Raw genomic sequence first — 20,535 nt, 5'->3', positions numbered from 1 at the left:
TGCTTTTATTCTGAAAAGGCTCAACCGGAAGTTGTCGCCGGGAGCGGAAGCCGGGTCGCATGCGCGTGTTCCGGCCGTTTCAGCTAAGTTTTTTCCAGCATGGCCGCTATAGGAGTTCACTTCGGCTACACCTGCGCCTGTGTGGCGATATTTAAGGTGAGTTTAACTCCACCACCGACCCCAGCACACACCGGACTGCTGCTGCTGCTTCACATAGTTAACACGACGGCGGACTCGACCTTTAATGAAAGCTCAGTGAAGAGGCGCCGGATGTAGCTGCTAGTGAACTGTGTGAGATGAATGAAGTCATGAGTGATGGCTCCTCCTAACGTGAGACCACATTACAACTCAGATAATGTTAAATAATGTACCTTTTATCCAGTCCCATACGGTACACCTACGCAGCGCACTTATACATCAAATTGCAAAAAAGTAGAGCCCACTGCACAGATTTCATCTCTCTAACCACTGACGTCACCTTGTGGTCTCTGGCATTTAGTTTATGAGTTAGTTTATTGACTGTAGTGAAACAGGGTAAGTTTTGGAAATAAATCAGACTGATGCAGACTCATTACAAATGCTGCACCTCCTCTTAAAACGCCCCTGCAGCCTAAAGTTGGTTCAACATCACACTTCAATGACATGCAGATGTTGCAGGATCATTATCAGTTTATCCACCAATTAATGATAAGTAAATTGTTAGTTAACATCCTCTGGCACTGATCCTGGTCCAGGCCAGGGCAAAGCTAGGAAAACATCCTACTACTCCCTCAGGTACCTTCAGGTCAGGTGTTCCCAGGCTGAAATCCCTCCAGCTTCTTTAACTTCTTTGTGGTTTCCTCCAGAAACACATCCAAAGTCTTGTTTAGAAACTGAAGCATCTCCTGCCAAGAGGCTGCTGCACCTGCTCCAAATGAAAAACATGCGTTGTCCAGTATAGACTCTCATTCTTCTGGTCATTAGGTGCAGAGGGAGCATTGGTTGGGTTTATTGCTAATTGTTTAACTTCCTAGTCAGGCTCAGCTGTCTTAACCAGGACAGTCCTAATATAATACATCCATGGGACAGTCATACAACATCCACAATACTGCTGCAACTGAATTGTGTGTTTCACGTGTGTGTTGTTTAGGACGGACGGGCTGACGTGGTGGCTAACGATGCAGGAGACAGAGTAACTCCAGCTGTGGTCGGCTACAGGGACACTGAAAAGGTACAGTACAACCTGAAACTGTGTTCCACTTGTCTGCACAGGAGGACTGATCTTTTCCTTTAAGGGATAGTTCGACGTTTGGTCAAATTGCATTGCATCGCATTGGCATTGCAATAATCACGATAGTCTTAGGAGTAGGTTTGTTAACTTTAATTGTCGGTGCAAGCTATTTTTAGAACGGCGGAGCAGAGCCGTGAGCTGCTCAGAGCTACGGAGGCTAATGGGATTTCTTGGTTTCCCTCATCAAATACACAATCCAACAACTCCAAAACGCTCTGGTGGACAAGTTGTGACCTGCACATTCACCACGCTATGAGATATGAGATATGAGATATATATGAACAGAACGTTACAAGACTGAATTGTTTTCCAGACAAATGCAGTGACTGCTTGCCGAAAAACTGCCCCAGACGGGAACGTGCATGAATTTACCTCTAAAACAACTCATAACGTTCTGTTATTATTTCATAACGTGGTGAATGTGCAGGTCACAACTTGTCCACCAGAGCGTTGTGGAGTTGTTGGATTATGTATTTGATGAGTTTGATGAGGGAAACCAAGAAATCCCATTAGCCTCCGTAGCGTAGCTCTGAGCAGCTCGCGGCTCTGCTCCACTGTTCTAAAAATAGCTTGCACCGACAATTAAAGGTAACAAACTTACTCCTGAAACTATAGGGATTATGGCAATGGGCCAATTTGCCAAAATGTTGAACTATCCCTTTAAAGATCAATCATAGACTTGGTTCAGAGATCTTGTCAGCAGACCAAGTGAAACCTGGTTTATGTCATTGACTCTCAAGGTCAACGAACAACAAATATTTAATGTATAACACTGACAGTATATTATTACAGTAAAAAGTCTGTAGTGAGCGGTGTGAACTTCTGAATGAATATGTCTAATAGCTGGACCTCTGTCATTCTGCTGCTCGCTGACTGATTGTTTTGTTTGTCCTCCTCAGATTGTAGGCATCGCAGCAAAGCAAGGACGGGTCCGCAACGCCGCCAACACAGTAGTCAAAGTGAAACAAGTGCTGGGGAGAAGGTGACATACTTAATGCTGTCTTTTCTTCCTAATATTAAAGCTACTGCAGACACCGTTTAATGTTAGCTTGGGTTAGTCAAAATAATATGTCAGTAGGCAGGAAAATGTGTTGTAAATGATCTTGCAGTTGTCCTCGTGCTAGACAAATACAGATTTGTCGTGTGTCACTGAGTGAGTTGTTGACAGTGACCTCTGATTCTCTCTGTCGATGTGCAGCTTCGATGATCCAGAGACACAAATTCACAGAAAAGAGACAAAGTGTCAGGTGAGTTTTTTTTTTAACTTTTTATTTAGATCTTTTGATTTTTCCACAAAACAAAACATTCACTGACATGGGAATAAAAAAAATATAGTATAAAAAGTAAATGAAATACAATTAAAAAAAATAAAATAAAGGTAAATCAAATAGATAACAGATATTTGTACCATAAGGGGAATTTACAGCAATACAATATCAATCATAGAGAAATACAACAATATTATAATAACCCATATTCCTCCATCAGTCACCCAAATACAGAATAACACAGTTCCACCTCTGCTCGAAAGTGTCCGTTTTCACTTGTGGACTTGTAGTCATTGGCTCCATTGTGTCGACCCTTTTTCAGCCTCTGTTTTCTTAGCAATCATTAAAAGTATCCATAACATGCATCTTTGTTTTTTGTTATTTTTTAACCCAAAATTGCTTTGTTTCCTTGATTAAAATCACGAGTAGTTGAGTTTTCATGAGCTGTCCTCAGATCAGAGCATCAGCTCTTGTTGAATTGACCACTGGTTATTTTTATTGTTGTGTTCAGGTGGTGAACAAAGCAGAGAAGCCTTACTATGAGATCACAGCTGGAGATCATCCGGAGTTCGTCGCTCCAGAAGCCGTTGCAAAACTCATCCTCGCCAAAATGAAAGGTAACACGCACACGCGCACACACACACCTTGAATAATCACACACCATTGATAAAAACAGTCATTTAAATTTGCACACTGTGGGAATTTTCTGTCTAATATCGCCTCGTTCCGCTGTTTTTTTGGGGGGTTTTTTGTGTGTGTGTTACTGTGAGACTTTCAGCTGAGACAGAAGTCTTCAGAAGTGTCACACAATGACACAAATAAACTGTAACTGTTGAGGTAGTGATAGACCAGCAGCTCCAGTGTGGTAAAAATGACAGTTTTTATCAATGGACTTTGAACATGTCAATGAAACAATCAGTTCCACCCTTTAACTAAAAAGGTCCAACTCTGTCTTTCATAGCAGACTTATATGAATAACACAGAGACACACACACACATATTTACATACACTTGATAAACAAATGTTAATGGATCCTCTCCGTTTCCACAGAGACGGCCCAGTCAGCTCTGGGCTCTGACGTCACTGACGCAGTCATCACCGTCCCTTTTGAGTTTGCACATGCTCAGAAGCGTGCTCTGAGGTAAGACTCATCACTGTCCACTCTGCTGAGAGAGTCCAGATCTGTCCTTTTGCACCTTCTGATAAGGTGTGTGTGTGTGTGTGTGTGTGTGTGTGTCTGTGTGTGTGTGTGTGTGTGTGTGTCTGTGTGTGTGTGTGTGTAGGGAGGCAGCTGAAGCAGCAGGTTTCAACGTACTGAGGCTGATCCACGAGCCGGCCGCTGCCCTGCTGGCCTACGACATCGGACAGGACTGTCACTCTGGGAAGAGGTAGGAGGAACACCGGCTCACCTTGTTTTTTCTCTTTAGAATAATCAGCCAATCAGGTGGCAGCAGCTGGAGATGATGCAGTTACAGGTCTGCAGCGTCATCAGAGCGAGGAGATGATGTGATCTCAGTGACTGTGACTCAGTGACCGACCGAGTGTGTGTCCCGTCCTGTCCTGGTTTGAGGATTTTCACACTCAGCCGCCGGGTCACGACTGTCGTCACATGTCGTTACGTGTTGTTACGTGTCCCTGCCGCACTTATTGTCGTTTATATCACTTCCACCTCGGCTCAGTGGACTCATTATGACATCGTGACGTCACAACGGTCCGGCCCTCACTCTGACGACGTGTCCTTGTGTCGACAGCCACGTCCTGGTGTATAAGCTGGGCGGGACGTCCCTGAGCGTGACGGCCCTGCAGGCCAACGGGGGGATGTTCCGGGTCCTCAGCACCCACACCGACCACAGCATCGGAGGGGAGAGCTTCACCCAGGCCCTGGCCCAGCACCTGGCTGCAGAGTTCAAACGGTACTAGTAGTGTGATTGTAGCTCCTCCTTTTCTTTCTTTTCTCTTTCCCTCTGTTTTTCACAAATCAATCAATCAATCAATCAATCAATCAAATTTTATTTATATAGCACCTTTCAAAGCAAATAGATGCCGTTCAAAGTGCTTTACATTTTGACTGAACAAATGTATATATAGGAGGTAAAACAAGAAAAGCAAGGAGACTAATGCACGAAGATTAAAAACAACAAGAGAAAATAACAACTTTAAACAACAATACAATTTTATTTTAAAAAAAATAGAATAAAATGCAGGATAAAAATAGGAGAAAGATAACAATAAGAAAGAGAGTATAAAACTGTAAAATAGAATAAAATCACTGTGAGACTATAGCATAAAAACCAGATTAAAAAGATGGGTTTTTAGCCTACGTTTGAAAGTGTCAATGTTTGTAACTCCTCTCAGATCCTCCGGCAGGCTGTTCCACAGCTTTGGGGCATAGTGGCTGAAAGCAGCATCACCAAATGTTTTGGTTCTGCTCTGAGGGACAGTTAAAAGAGAGGAGCCAGAGGATCTGAGGGGCCTTAAGGTTCATACAATAAAAGCATATCTGAGATATAATCTGGTGTAAGTCCATGGAGTGCTTTAAAAACTAATAAGAGAACTTTAAAATCAATACGGAAACTAACAGGCAGCCAGTGTAAGGACTTTAAAATTGGCGTGATGTGTGCTCTCCTAATGGACTGGTTTTCATGAGAGATGTAAGAGGTGTGGTTAAGCGGTGCTGAGGTGGAGATGACCTCACCTGGAGAGGCCTCCTGCCCCTGAAATCAAGGAAAAGACACTCACCTGTGTGTGTGTGTGTGTGTGTGTGGGGGGGGGAGGGTAGCACATGTTATGTTTACATAAATCTCCCTAGACCCGCTAGTGCGTAACAGTATGATGATGATGATGATGATGATCTTAGAGACAATCGCATAAATTTACACTGACAGGTGTTTTTATTTTTCACTTATTGAATCAGAATCAGGGTTGTTTTCATTGCCAAGAGCCAATTACCAATACCAATACCATTTTTACTGTTTGCTATCAGAGATTCTGTGAATGAGGCTACTGGTTTCAGCCCTTCTGAGCTTGTTTATGGCCATCAGGTCAGGGGAGGATGGTGAAAGAGCTGTTGCAGTCGGCTTCCCAGACAGATGCTCAGGGTGGTGTCCTGCAGGATGTAGTAGGGCTGTTCGATTAATCCATTTGAAATCGAAATTGAGATTATTTGGTTAGAACGGTGTTAAAAACGTGAAATCGGAAAAATCGATTTTTTTACTCTAACTAGGGTAGTTACGGTACAGACCCCGTTCATGAATCTGGGCTGCACTGAATTACCTTAATGACTGCTGCCTCCTTCCTCCCATCACGCTCCCCCCCATAGACTGCTCTCTCCCCACACACTGGAAACAAGCATGTCGGCATTCTGCTAAGACCAGCGAGGATTTCGTTGCCAAAAAGACCAACGGCCCTTTTCCACTACACAGTTACAGCTCTGCTCTGCTCTGCTCGCCTCAGCTCGACTCGGCCGTCATATCACTGTGATATGACAGGGATTAGCTCTTCTACAGCTGAGTTCTTCAGCGGGGGCGGGGTCGTCATATAACAGCGGCTACGGCCGTGTCGTCTCGATTACGGACCACCGCGTGGTTTTCCACACAGCAGACATTAACTCAGGCAAAGACGGTAAATAGAGTATCTTTGACTCAGGCGACAGAATAACGACAGTTTGTCAGTGTGTTTTTAAAATGAGCGGTATTGATTCTCGTGGCGGACGTATGGTCGGACGTCGCGCTTGCAACTCTTCCGGTGACAACGCTCTGGCCAATCAGTGGAAGGCAGTCAGTTGACGTCACGTTTTGAGAGAGAGATTTTTAATTTTTGGGCAAAATCAAACAGCCCTAGCTTCAAGGACCGGCTGCATGCAGCTTGTGACCTGGCCAGGAGAACTTTGGAAGCAGCTAAGGGGAAGATGAAAACCCAGTATGACAGGAAAGCAGTGAAGCGGACCTTTAACATAGGAGAGCAGGTTTTGGTGTCGTTACCCATGGGTGGAGACAAGCTGGGGTGAAATTCTACGGTCCGTATAACGTTGTCAGGAAGGTCAGTGATTGAAACACCTGACCGGAGACAAAAATCTCGGCTATGTCACATTAACCTCCTGAAACCTTATTATACTTGTGACGCATCCGTAGTCTGTTAACGTCTCAGGTTGCTGTGGAGGATGGAGAGGGTGAGGATGATGGGGTTGGGTCATAGGCTTAACAACTCCAGCGCCCTGGCCGATCTCAGAGAGTCACTATGTTTACATGAGCAAAATTTCTTAATCAGATTAAAAATTTGAGGGATCGGAAAATCCGAATCCACTGTTTACATGGGCGCAAAATCAAATAATCCGATCATGACGTGCGTACACATGCACCGAGCTTTATTCAGAATAACAGCATTTTGACATGCGCAGAGCTGTCTTTTTCCCTAAAACAACAGCAGAAGAAGAGTTGTACTTCCTGTACTACTACTCTGTAGCAAACAAACCAATAAACGCGGAAGTGGCTCAATTTATCCCATTCAGTACTCAAAATGGACCTGCACCAGATTTTAAGAGCTGTTGTTGTACTCCTATTGTACATCGTTATTAAGCAGACTCAGCAACGTGAACTACTGTTCCTGCCATTGATAAATCTCACCGGACCCATGAAAAGTGCGGATGTGAACACGCCATATATGGTCAATGCAAAACAGCACGTGCATATTAATTAGCCATGTGTGCTCTGGAAATTTGGGGAGTTACGTCAGTGGAAGACGGTGAAGACAACAGACAGGGAGTGGGGAAAGAAGCGGGATTACTCTGAAAGCGAGATACACAGCGATATCGGGTCGGTAGCCTACTACTCGCTCTCTTTTTTCTCTCCTCTCATCAGCTCCAAACTCACTCGTCCACCTCGTTAACTCAGGTGACAGAATAACAAGTCTCAGTAGATCCGTGTGCGCTGCTGCCAGGGTGTTTTTAAACTTAGCGGGTTTGATTCCTGTCGGACGTCACACTAGAGTGTGTAAAAGCAAAAATTAATAGGCAAAATAAATAAGAACCGAGTAGAACCGTGTACAGCCGTGTCGCGCTCGTGGGAAAGGATGTAATGATCGGAATAAGTGTTTACATGGACGTCGTTCGGAATAGCGATCGGCATAAACCACCCCTCTCGATCCGAACAGAATTTCTTTCAGATCGAGCCAAATCCGATCAGAATCTAACAATTGACGTGTTTACGTGACACATTTTTATTCGGATCAGCCCTTGATTCCGAATATTTGTGTCCATCATGTAAACGCACCTACTCAGTCATCTCACCACAGAGCAGAGAGAGGATGTCGTACATCTAGTGGAGCAGTTTAGTCCTCTGTTGATAGAGTGATACACCTGCTTTAACAACGTTAATAACTCATGATGTCGACATTGGCGAGGCAACACCCATTGAGCAGCGTCCTTACAGGATTAACCCACAGAAGTAAAGTGGGCTCAGGTGAGACCAGAGTTACTGTACATGGAGGAAATTGAGGTGGTTGAGCAGGAGTTCTCCTTTAGTCCTTGTTCCCAAGCCTGATTTAACTGTACGCCTTTGTATTGATTACCCAAAGTTAAACAATGTAACTAAAACTGATGCATATCCTGTCCCCAGACTGGAGGATTGCATAGACAGGATTGGCAATGCTCAATATGTGTCTAAATGTGACTTATTAAAGGGCTTGTAGCTCCTCCTTTTCTTTCTTTTCTCTTTCCCTCTGTTTTTCACAAATGAATGGACTGGTTTTCATGAGAGATGTAAGAGGTGTGGTTAAGTGGTGCTGAGGTGGAGATGACCTCACCTGGAGAGGCGTGTGCCTCCCGCCCTGAAATCAAGGAAAAGACACTCACCTGTGTGTGTGTGTGTGTGTGTGTGTGTGTGTGTGGGGGGGGGGGTTAGCACATGTTATGTTTACATAAATCTCCCTAGACCCGCTACGCTAGTCCGTAACAGTATGATGATGATGATCTTAGAGACAATCGCATAAATTTACACTGACAGGTGTTTTTATTTTTCACTTATTGAATCAGAATCAGGATTGTTTTCATTGCCAAGAGCAGTAAAGATCACTTTACAGAGCAAAGAACTTGGCCTGGTGTCATGTGCAGACACAAAAAGGACAAAAAAACTTTTAAAAAAAGTAGCATATGCATATACTATATACAATATAGGATTTATATATAATAGAATAAAATAGAAAAGAATAAAGATAGATTTATACAGAATACAGAAAAGTTATTGTGCAAATTGTTGTAATCGATATCAATAGTGCAGATTCATTCATTGTCTTTTCATGTGAAACACTTGGTGCATGTACATTTTTGGATCAAAATATTATTTCAATTTTCAAGTTAGAAGAAAAGAAGTGAGTGAATAATACCAAGGCACAGGGGGTGTACATATAGATGATACACATTACTCAGAAGGATGCTGACAGACAAGACGCACACAGAAAATAAAACAACTTTAAAGTAAATTGAAAATGGAAACGCTGTTGTGCCCTGACTTGAACTCTGTCTCATGTGTCTGGTTTTACATCTGAGTCGCTGTCTGTCTGTCTGTCTGTGTGTGTGTGTGTGTTTGCTCTGCAGCTCCTTCAAACATGACGTGAGCACCAACGCCCGGGCGATGATGAAGCTGATGAACGGAGCGGACATGGCCAAACACTCTCTGTCCTCGCTGGGATCGGCCAACTGCTTCGTGGACTCGTTGCACGACGGCCTCGACTTTGAATGCAACGTCTCGAGGTGAGCCGCGAGGCCGACACACACACGATGACCTGACGTGTGCGGATGAGGCTGCTGAGTGTAGGTCCGCTGAGCTGGCAGCAGCGAGAGGAGAGGAGGGTATGATGACGACAAGAGTTCATGAATTAAGGAAATGAGCCGAGGCAGAGCTGCAGAAAAGAGGAAGCTGGTGCAGATAACAACAGATGACATGTGCTGTGTGCATGTGACAGACACCAGAGATAAAACACAAAACCTCAAAGGGGGTGAAATCAGTGACGCACTGTGGGTGAATCACATTATGACCCAAAAAACCCCCCCCAAACATATTACCAGAGTGTTGTGTGACTCTACAGCTGTAACATCATGCAGACAGAACAATGAGACAATGAGAAAATATCAAGTTTGGGTAATGAATTAGCATGAGATTATGGGAGTTGTTGTTTTGTTGTCATTGCATCTGAAAATCCATCATCCATTAAAAAAACATGGTTCACAACAACAACATTTTTAGAAATGTGACTTTTTAAAATGACTGTATAAAAGTGAACATAACACTGATACATACACGTAATTACATAAATACATACAACATTCAATAAAACAGAGTGTCACTGAGCATTAGGTCAATTCGTTTTTGGAAATTAGATATTATAACTTTAAAGGTCCAGTGTGTAATATTTGTCAAGGTTTATTGGCAAAATCTGAATATACTACCAATGAATATATTTGTAAAAGTGTATAATCGCTATAAAATAAAACCCGTTTGGTTTTCATAGCCTTATAATTCTTCTTTTATATTTACATATAGTGAGGGTCTTGCTTAGAGAGTGTCGCCATCTTGTCACCCTCATTTTACACACTGGACCTTTAAGTAGGCATTAATGCACATAAAATAAATCATAGATGTAAGCAGGACACAAAGGATAAAACACAAAAGTGTACAACAAAAAAAGTAAAAGGTCACATATTGCGTGTTAAACAAGCAAAGAACAAACACACACACACACCACTGATCCACTGCAGCTGAGTAACAGATTAAAGTCAGATTTCGTGGAACCTCATGTTGGTGATTGACCCATGGAATTTGTGAATCACCTCCGTGATAACTTCACTGTTGTGTTTCCTCAGAGCTCGGTTTGAGTTGCTCTGCTCGTCACTCTTCAACAAGAGCATCCAGCCAATCAGAGCCCTGCTGGAGAAGGCGGGGCTCTCCACCAGCAGCATCAACAAGGTAGCGTGTGTGTGTGTGTGTGTAGGAGAAGAGTGTGTGTGTGCAGCCATTCATGTGCAGCTGAAATGAGTAGCCGACAGTGACCTCATGACGTGACGGCTGTGTGTGTGTGTGTGTGTGTGTGTGTGTGTGTGTGTGTGTGTGTGTGTGTGTGTGGTGTGTGTGTGTGTGTGTGTGTGTGTGTGTGTGTGTGTGTGTGTGTGTGTGTGTGTGTGGTGTGTGTGTGTGTGTGTGTGTGTGTGTGTGTGTGTGATATATGCGATATATGCTTTCTCTGACCATAAACATTTTTTGGATGTTTATTGGTAGCAACCTATTCCAGGCTTTAAACAAAATCTGACCTGTTTTGAATTTGACTAGGTCCTCAAATCTTAAAATACCCGATTTTAAAAACAACGGATTTGTATGATCAAGGTACCCCGCATGATGAACCATCCTTATGACTCTTTTTTGTAAAATGCAAATCTTTTGTAAAGTGCTTTTATATGTGTTTCCCCCATACCTCAACACAGTAGGATAAGTACGGATCAATGAGTGCATAGTACAGCATTTGTGTGTGTGTGTGTTGTAGGTGGTTCTGTGTGGCGGGTCGGCCAGGATCCCTCGTCTGCAGCAGATGATCCGTGACATGTTCTCCTCCGACGTGGAGCTTCTCAGCTCGGCGCCGCCGGATGAGGTCATCGCCGTGGGAGCGGCGCTGGAGGCGGGCATCCTGGTGGGCCGGGACGACCTGGCCCCCGAGGAAGAGGCCGTCACCGTGGACGTCGCCGCCTCAGACATCCTCGTCAAGGTAAACGACAAAAACCCACTTTGAGCGGGTTTTTATCTTTGCATGAACTTGATTTGAAGTCTGACATCACAACGTGTGTCCCCGCAGGAAACGGACGAATCGGGGGCCGAGGTGTTCACCGTCCTCCTCCCGTCGGGCACCCCCCTCCCCGCCCGCAGGCACCACATCCTGACCGCAGGAGGGAAACTGTCCTCCCTCTGTCTGGAGATCTACCAGAGGATGGAGACGGAGCAGCCAGAGAAGCTAGCTAAGGTACAGGAGAGTAAATGTGTACTTTAAAGGGATAGTTCAACATTTTGGCAAATTGGCCCATTGCCATAATCCCTATAGTTTTAGGAGTAGGTTTGTTACCTTTAACGAACCTACTTTATGAGATAATAACAGAACGTCTGAGTTGTTTTCGAGGCAAATGCAGAGACTGCTTGCTGAAAAACCTCTAAAACAACTCTGTCTGGTAACATTCTGTTATTATCTCATAGCGTGGTGAATGTGCAGGTCACAACTTGTCCACCAGAGCGTTTTGGAGTTGTTGGATTGTGAATTTGATGAGTTTGATGAGGGAAACCAAGAAATCCCATGAGCTTCCGTAGCGTAGCTCTGAGCAGCTTGTGGCTCTGCTCCGCCATTCTAACTTAAAATAGCTTGCACCGACAATTAAAGGTAACGGACCTACTCCTAAGTATAGGGATTATGGCAATGGGCCAATTTGCCAAAATGTTGAACTATCCCTTTAAGTTAGGGTTGTATTCTATTCTATTTCATATAAAAATTGAAAACACACTGTTCAGAGCTTGTAGCTGCAGAAATGTTTTTTTCTAAAATTCAGGAAAAGTCTTTTTGGGAGATGCGCATGCGTGGCGTTCGAGTGAGTCTGTTGGAGCTCCGTCATTTTAACTCATCTTAAACTGCTTTTTAAACAAATTCCTATGGTTTTTAAAACGACCTCATGCACAAATCCAGTCTTTTAAACAGTGTACTCCTTTTCGGGTTGCCTGTTTTAGTAATCAAATAGACTGATCGCTCGTTTTTTTAACCAAAACAGTCGTCAGTGCCACCGGCCTGAGCCGCCATTGACGTATGGCCGGCTTTTAGCTGTTTTTACCCCCTTTCTTGTTTTTCTCCTCACCTAACGGGCTGGGCTGCCCGTTTGTCTTAACACATTGGCTTCTGTTTTAATATGCACTAGCTTTTGTACTCACATGTATTGCATCTTGCTTTTATTCTAAAGCACATTGAGTTTATGCTTGCCATATGAAATGTGCTATATAAATAAATTGACATTGACATTTTTATATTTTCCCAAAGCCCCTGGTCAAGTCAGTAGTGCAGTATACAGCTGGTGTTGTTGCTGCTTCAAAAATCTCAAATCTATGTTTATCTCCCAGGGGTGACCAACACTTTGCATGTGATGGTCCATGTGGTGGTTTGTTGCTCTAGTGCGGTTGCCACCACACACACATACACACACACACACACACACACACACACACACACACACACACACACACACACACACAGTCAAGGTTTGCATCTTGTGGTTCTGCTCTGAAGTCCTGTATTGATCGCTGATGTGAAGCCGTCTCTGCCCACTTCCTGCAGAGCGCTGCTCACCTGCTGTGGAGCGGTGGGGGGTTTTTTGGCAGCAGGTTTTTACGGTCATTCCCATGCTCGTCGCTCTGCTGGGTCTCTTCACTGTTTTTAGATTTCCTGTTGGCACCTGCTCTTTTAGAATGAAACCAAACATGTTTTGACCAACCAGCAATATTCAATTTCAAGTTTTTAGCCTCATTATTATCTTCACTTCCACCTCAATCACAAACACACCCAAGAAACAATTAGTTCTCCATTTAATGGAGTCATGTAACTTCTAAAATAATAATTAGAGTCTAGTTACATTGCCGGTTCCCCTCCGCTCCTCTCACCCACACTTCAGCACCCGTCCAGTGTTGGCCTGCTCTGCTGTTCTTATTTTTTAATCTAGAAAAAAGGGAATGGAATAGCAAGTAATGTCTGTAAAAAAAAAAAAAAATGTAAACAAAAAACTTTTGAAATAAAGTAATCAGAACAGTAACGTGATTACTATTAAGAATAGAGTAGAATATCCTTTATTGTCATTGTCACTTGTATAACGAAATTTTAAATGCCAAACCAACCAGATGGTGCAGCCATAAAGATGAATAAAAAAAACGACTGTAAATGAGCATAAATGCTAATAATGAGATAAAACAAAGCAAACACACAAACATACACTAGTGTCACTACACCGAATTAAAAGGAGTAATCAGAAATCAATAATTCAATCACTTTTCCTGAGCAATTTGCAAACACTGGACCAACACAGACTATCTTAAAGGGATAGTTCAACATTTTGACAAATTTGCCCATTGCCATAAACCCTATAGTCATAGGAGTAGTACAAGTTGTGACCTCCACATTCACCACGCTATGAGATAATAACGGAACGTTACGAAACAGAGTTGTTTTAGAGGCAAATTCATGCAAAACTGCTGATGCGCGTTCCTGTCGGGGGGCAGTTTTTCGGCAAGCAGTCTCTGCATTTACCTCGAAAACAACTCTGTCTCGTAACGCTCCGTTATTATCTCATAGCGTGGTGAATGTGCAGGTCACAACTTGTCCACCAGAGCATTTTGGAGTTGTTGGATTGTGTATTTGATGAGTTTGATGAGGGAAACCAAGAAATCCCATTAGCCTCTGTAGTGTAGCTCTGAGCAGCTTGTGGCTCTGCTCCGCTGTTCTAAAAACAGCTTGCACCGACAATTAAAGGTAACAAACCTACTGCTATGACTATAGGGATTATGGCAATGGGCCAATTTGCCAAAATGTTGAACTACCCCTTTAAAAAAAGAGAGAAAATTAAAAATGAAGAATTGTTGACAATTAAAATTTACTGTGTGTGTGTGTGTGTGTGTGTGTACAGATTATCTTGAGAGACCTGCAGCCCAGGGAGGAGAAGCACGACATCGACACCGTGGTGACCATGAAAAGGTACAACCCGCCCCCTCCAGGGTCAGAGCATGAGGCCGGGTCATGTGACTGCTGCACAGCTACATCATCATGTGTGTGTGTGTGTGTGTGTGTGTGTGTGTTGCAGGGATGGCTCCGTTCACGTTTCCTGTGTAGAACAGAGCACCGGGAAGTCAGAGGTCGTCACCATAGCAGCCTCATCATGAAGCCACTGAGCCGCGGTCCAGACCACACATCAGTACAGCGTCAGTGCAATGCTTTTGTTTTTGTTTTCTATGTTTCTCTCAATAAACAGAATCACACTGCAGAGACGTGTTCAGAGTCACTACATTTATTTCAGTTTTAACCTCACAGCAACATAACTTAAAGGACAATTCCAGGCGAATTCAACTCGGGGGTGTATTTTCCTATCATTTTAGGTCTAAAAGAAGGAATCTGAAGATTTTCAGTTTAATCGCTCCTGTTTTGCGGTAGTTGCGTCTGTCCCTGCATCGCCACGGCAGCAATGAATGGGAGTGGATGTAAGTTCCGCTGTTTAGACTGTTTCCATCCCTCAAAGCCGCAGACAGCATCAGATGGAGACTCAAACATGCACCGAGAAGTTTATTTACTTCAAGCAAGCCGACATGTTTGTAAAACTAGATCTAATTCAAAGTCTCCCGGAGTCTCGCACGAGACCCAGTTGCCGTGCTCGGTGTGTTCAGGTGCAGTCGGAAGCTCCCGTTTGTGTCATAAACACAGGAATATCAACTCTTGACTTGCTTCAAGTAAAAAAAACTTCTTGCCGCATGTTTGAGTAGCCACCTGACGCTGTCTGAGGAAAAAAATGTACACTTGAAGCAAGTAAAGAGTTGATATTCCTGTGTTTATGACACAAACGGGAGCTCCAACTGCACCTGAACACACCAGCACTGCAACTTCGGTCTTGCGAGAGACTCCGGGAGACTTTGAATTAGATCTAGTTTTACAAACATGTCGGCTTGCTTGAAGTAAATAAACTTCTCGGTGCATGTTTGAGTCGCCATCTGATGCTGTCTGTGGCTTTGAGGGATGGAAACAGCCTAAACAGCGGAACTTACATCCACTCCCATTCATTGCTGCCGTGGCGATGCAGGGACAGACGCAACTACCGCAAAACAGGAGCGATTAAACTGAAAATCTTCAGATTCCTTCTTTTAGACCTAAAATGATAGGAAAACACACCCCCGAGTTGAATTCGCCTGGAATTGTCCTTTAAGATCAAAACCTGTCAACAGCCAAACTACTGACCAATCAGATCACTGGATAATCATTGCTACAGGATCCCAACAAGGAGGAGAAATAAAGAGTTGAAGAAGAAAGTGATAGATAATATAGAGTGATGGATAAATAATAAAGAACAGTACACTTATAAAAAGAAGTTGAAATGTTTTGCTTTAAAACAGCCTCTAATAAACAAAGGGACATTTTATTTCACCAAATTCCTAGTTTGGTTTTAGTGGTTAGGTTCCTGACCCTGTGGATGCTGCTATGATACAACTCTCTGATGATGATAACTGGAAGTAGCAACTAAACATCAGATGTTTGTTGTTTTAGAACAATGATACACACACTGTGAAATCTGCCCATGGTTATAAATAAACATTTCAGTCAGTTTGACTCATCAGACATGAGCTGTCATGAATATAAACTGTTCATCTTCTACATGCATCACATCACCAGACAAGAGAGATGAAGTGAAACGTCATGATAATCCATGAATTTGTGTCTGGACTAAATCTTGGAAATGATTTCTAGTCTTTGTGTTTGTTTTCTAGTCATGTGAGTGTACTGGTCACATCTGACCTTAATGTCATTATTTACTGTCACGGTAACTGAATGTCATAGTATGTTCACTAGATCATTTTGTTCACGTACTCATACTTATAGCATAACATGCGTGATGCTATTATAAATTATTATAAACCATTTTTAATTATGAAGTTAAAAATAGTTGATTCTAATAATAAAAGTCTTTATTTTATATTTATAGGGAGCTGTTGATGTCAACAAACACGAGGGACATTAAAGTATAAATAATTATACACAAGTAAAATGCAAAATAAACTCATTTTGTTACTGAAAGTTGCTTTCTTTATTTTTATTTTTATTTATTCATATATTGCTATATTCTAATTTACATAAGTTGGTAACACTGGAAAACAAACCAGTCAAGTCAAGTGAAGGCAGCAGGAGTAGATCCATCCAATCTACAGTATGACACTGCTCCAACCAATCCAGCTTTAGACTGACCTTCTATTGAACATATGGACACAGAAATGGCTATAGACATGTAATTAAATGTAGTAATAAATGAAATAATAAATAAGGGAACAGAAATGTACACAGATGAAATACATGTAACCAAAATATTTAGTGTAGAACTACAGAAATACAGCAGTAAATAGATGAATGATCATGGTAATGCACAATTAAACAAATACAGAAATGAAAATGTAGATGTAGAGATACCCCAAAAGATTAATATTGAAATACTGAAAATACATTTTTAAATCAACAACATTTCTTTATTTTGCTTTGATATATGGGTTGAATATTTCTACCTCCATTCATTCTTTCGTTTCTTTATGACCTATTTATTACTTGTTTTGTTTGTCATAATCTCCTCTGTAGAAATGACAAAAAGAAAAACGAACAAACATTGCCTCCATGTTGGTGAAATGTTTTATATGATATGACTATTTAAACATGATTCTGCATCCTACAAGAGTCAGTAATGACACTGATTACACATCTGTCCACACTCAGTCACATCTGTCCACACTCTGTGCAGCGTCAGGCCTGAAGCAGGGGGCGGGGGGGCGAGAGTCTTTGGGTTCCAGTAGCACTTCATGAACATGTGTTTGCATCAGTTCACATCCCATATAAAACACAACAAAAGCTACAGCTTCAATCGTGTGGTCCTGTGTGTGTGTGTGTGTGTGTGGTTGTGTGTGTGTTGGTGGTTTTGGAAGTTGAAGTGGGCTCCCCCCCGGCCCCTCAGCACCCGTGCTCTGGAACGATGCGACACTTGAGGATCTTTAGGTAGTTCTGGACCTTGTTGGAGTCTCGGCGGAAGCAGTAGAGGAGGTCGTAGTCCTTCATCAGACGCCACTCGGCGCTGTCGGACTGCAACGACACCTCGGGGGAAGACTGGCTGCTCACCGAGTTACTGATGATCCCCAACATCTGCAGCTGGAGCAGAGAGCACACACACACACACACACACACACAGCCGTCACGTCATGAGGTCACTGTCGGCTACTCAGCTCAGCACCATCACAGCAAATACACTGAAGAGTACTGTAATGATAGTTTCTAAATGCAGATATACAACAGAGGTTCAGGAGGAAGAATATTACACCCAGAGGTGTTTCTGTTGTTTGGCCTCATTGAATTCAATGCAGTGGACAAAATAACAGAAACACCTGCTATGATTTTCATTCATTCATCAGGTGAACAGCAACACAGCAGTTTGGAGCTAAACTTTGTCATTTGTGTTTCTTTGTAATTCAATATGAATGTGCTGACAAGACACGGCATTCCTGATACACATGCCCTTAATAAACTATACTATACTATACCATACTATACCATACTATACTATACTATTCTATACTATATTATACTATATACTATATTATTCTATACTGTACTATACTATACTATATACTATATTATTCTATACTATACTATACTATACCATACTATGCTGTATTATTCTATACTATAGGCTACTATACTATAATATATTATACTGTACTATACTATATACTATCGGCTACTACTGTATACTATTACTATTTTTTTTATATATGGGCATTTGCTCATATACATTATAAATTACATAAATATATACTTCCCTGAGAGATAGACATGTTTGAAATTTCCTAAATCCATACACAAATTAAGAAAATACCATTATGCCATATGAAAATTCACATTATAACTATTTCTAGTAAATGTATAGATGCTAATTTTACCATGGATTTCATATATGTAATGAACTTATTATATAGAGCTGAACATATCTGAAGCACGTGTAGTACATATGTGACAATAATAAAGTTGACACATACTGTATGGTGACATTACTCTGGATAAAGGGACAGACAGTTCAATATCAGACTGTACCTTCTCAGCCACTTTCTCTACACCTTTGCGCAGCTCGTGCACCATGTCGCTCATCTCCAGAGCTTTGTTGGAGCTGAAGTTGTTGAAGTCGTGCTGGTGAGCCATGCTCTGGTGGAAATGCCACAGAGGATCCCTCCACGCCATCAGCAGCTTCAGGATCACCTCCGTCAGCTCCTCTCTCTGCAGCAGCAGCAACAGGACGCATACAAGTCAGTTCAAACTCAGGCTGAGACTTTGAACTGAACTGAACACCACAACATAAACTGTTCAAACAGCCATGCAGAGGTGAAGTGCACAGAGGACGAGACATCTCCATGACGAGGAACAGTCTGTGCTTTTGAGAGGAAATACCTTTCAGAGAGGTCAACTCACCGCCATTCTCTGAGCGTTCTCTTTGCCATTTGGGGTGAGGATGGTGGAAGTGTGACAGTTGCGGCTGACCCGGCCAATCTGATTCTTACTGGGCAGGAAGTACTGCTCCTGAGAGGACGAGACACGAAAGCACGGATGAAATGTCAGAGGTCGGGTGTCGTCTAAATGTCAGCTGTGGGTCCGATACAAAAGTGATGAATGAAATAGTAGAATGGGCTGCCATCGTTAATAAACACAATCCTGATCACGCACAAACATCCAACATCAAATGTCATTAGGACAGCAAGCGTCACACAAGCACGGGGGGGGGGGGGACTTACAAACTCGGAGTGGAGGTCGTTTGAAATGCCGTGCATCCTGGCTGAGTGTTGGATGACCCGGTCAAACAGATTGGCCAGGGAGAGGGCATGGCACCCAGCCTGGGCGTTGGTGCTGCAGATGGGTGCTGCACCTACACCGGTCAGTCTGCAGAAGACCAGACAGACCGACACCACCCACGCAGCCGACACTATGGGAGAGGAGAACACAACTAAATGAAAGAAAACTTTGCTGCACTTAAAAAAACAATAAAAAACAGAAGCAACAGTCTGCATGTCTACTAACTTAGCAACTGATTTCATATGAGAGAGGAAGAAGGGAAGGTCAAGAAATGAAAGAAATATTGCAACAAACTAATGATGGAGTGATGGGTTGGGAGGAAAAGGATGATGACATGCAGACTGATGAAGAGCGATGCATCGTTCTTTACCTGATCTGACGTGTCCGGGCATCCTGCAGAGAGCAGAGCGGCTTTGGTTTGAGAGCAGGAGGTGCAGGAGGTGCAGGAGGTGCAGGAGGTGCAGGAGCTCTTCTATTCTACTCTACTCTACTCTGTGGCTTCATGTGAAGGTCCCTCACTCACCATTTCACTCTTACACTTTAATATCTGACAAAAAGAGAGGGAGGGAGGGGGAGAGAGAGCGACAGAGAGTGGGCGGGGGCAAAGAAAGTGATGGGCAGCAACTGTCCTGTGCTGTGTGAGTCATAGTGTATGAGGGCATGACATAATAAAAGAGTCCAGACTGGTGGACGTCTTCAGCCTGTGATGTCACTGTAACGTATATACAGTACGGAGCAGTGACGTGTACTACTGTATGATTCACTGTTGCCCTCTGGGGACAGGTCCACTTTCCTGAATGGAAGTGAAGTGAATGTTTTGGGGGGTGTCGTTGTGGAGCTGTTGGTGTGTCTGTTATTTACACCTACATACACCTGTGCTTTTATTATGTTAATTAATTGTGTTGCATTTTCAGTTGTATGAAAAGTGCTATACAAATAGAATTTGATTGATTGATTGATGTAGGACACCCATTTATGTCAATCTAGATTTAGTTTATTTGATAGGGATGATGCAGGTTACTAACATAGTAACATACACCCGTTACAAAGGTCAAAGGTCAAAGGTCTTTATTTGATCAATTTGCACCATTCCAGTGTAATGTAGACAATGTAGACAAAATGAGATGAGACGTTTCTCAGGGACTCGAAATACAACACACACACCCCCCCCCCCCCTCCCACACATACCCACTCACTTATAAAATAAAAAATTATAAAGTAAAAAATTTGATAAAAATAGAGTAAGAATCTGGATAAATTAATAGAAGAAAAAAAAAACACAAAAACGTCAATGTGACTTATGTTCTGCATACAGAGATTATAGCTAATGGTTTCCAACTCTTGCACCTAGTTAGGCTTTT

At 42.7% G+C, this 20,535-nt stretch overlaps 2 protein-coding genes across 2 annotated transcripts; one reads left to right on the top strand and one right to left on the bottom strand.

Annotated features, from left to right (window-relative positions):
- Positions 1-77: 77 nt before the first annotated feature.
- hspa14 (heat shock protein family A (Hsp70) member 14) lies at positions 78-14,579 on the top strand. Its single transcript, XM_085769534.1, has 14 exons — positions 78-156; positions 1,130-1,210; positions 2,170-2,252; positions 2,469-2,517; positions 3,050-3,155; positions 3,590-3,680; positions 3,823-3,927; positions 4,291-4,452; positions 9,129-9,284; positions 10,395-10,497; positions 11,069-11,287; positions 11,375-11,539; positions 14,226-14,293; positions 14,400-14,579. Exons 1-14 carry the CDS (start codon positions 100-102, stop codon positions 14,476-14,478), a joined length of 1,524 nt encoding a protein of 507 aa, XP_085625660.1. The 5' UTR covers positions 78-99; the 3' UTR covers positions 14,479-14,579.
- A 2,509-nt stretch (positions 14,580-17,088) lies between these two features.
- On the bottom strand, positions 17,089-19,608 carry prl2 (prolactin 2). Its single transcript, XM_085768982.1, has 5 exons — positions 19,545-19,608; positions 19,117-19,304; positions 18,797-18,904; positions 18,425-18,604; positions 17,089-17,485 (listed from the first exon to the last, which is right to left on the bottom strand). Exons 1-5 carry the CDS (start codon positions 19,564-19,566, stop codon positions 17,291-17,293), a joined length of 693 nt encoding a protein of 230 aa, XP_085625108.1. The 5' UTR covers positions 19,567-19,608; the 3' UTR covers positions 17,089-17,290.
- Between the last annotated feature and the right edge of the window lie 927 nt (positions 19,609-20,535).

Source organism: Trachurus japonicus, chromosome 23, assembly GCF_045865225.1.
Source record: "Trachurus japonicus isolate A0001 chromosome 23, Traja_1.0".
NCBI classification, from domain to species: Eukaryota; Metazoa; Chordata; class Actinopteri; order Carangiformes; family Carangidae; genus Trachurus; species Trachurus japonicus.
This window is presented reverse-complemented; position numbering and strand designations above follow the sequence as displayed.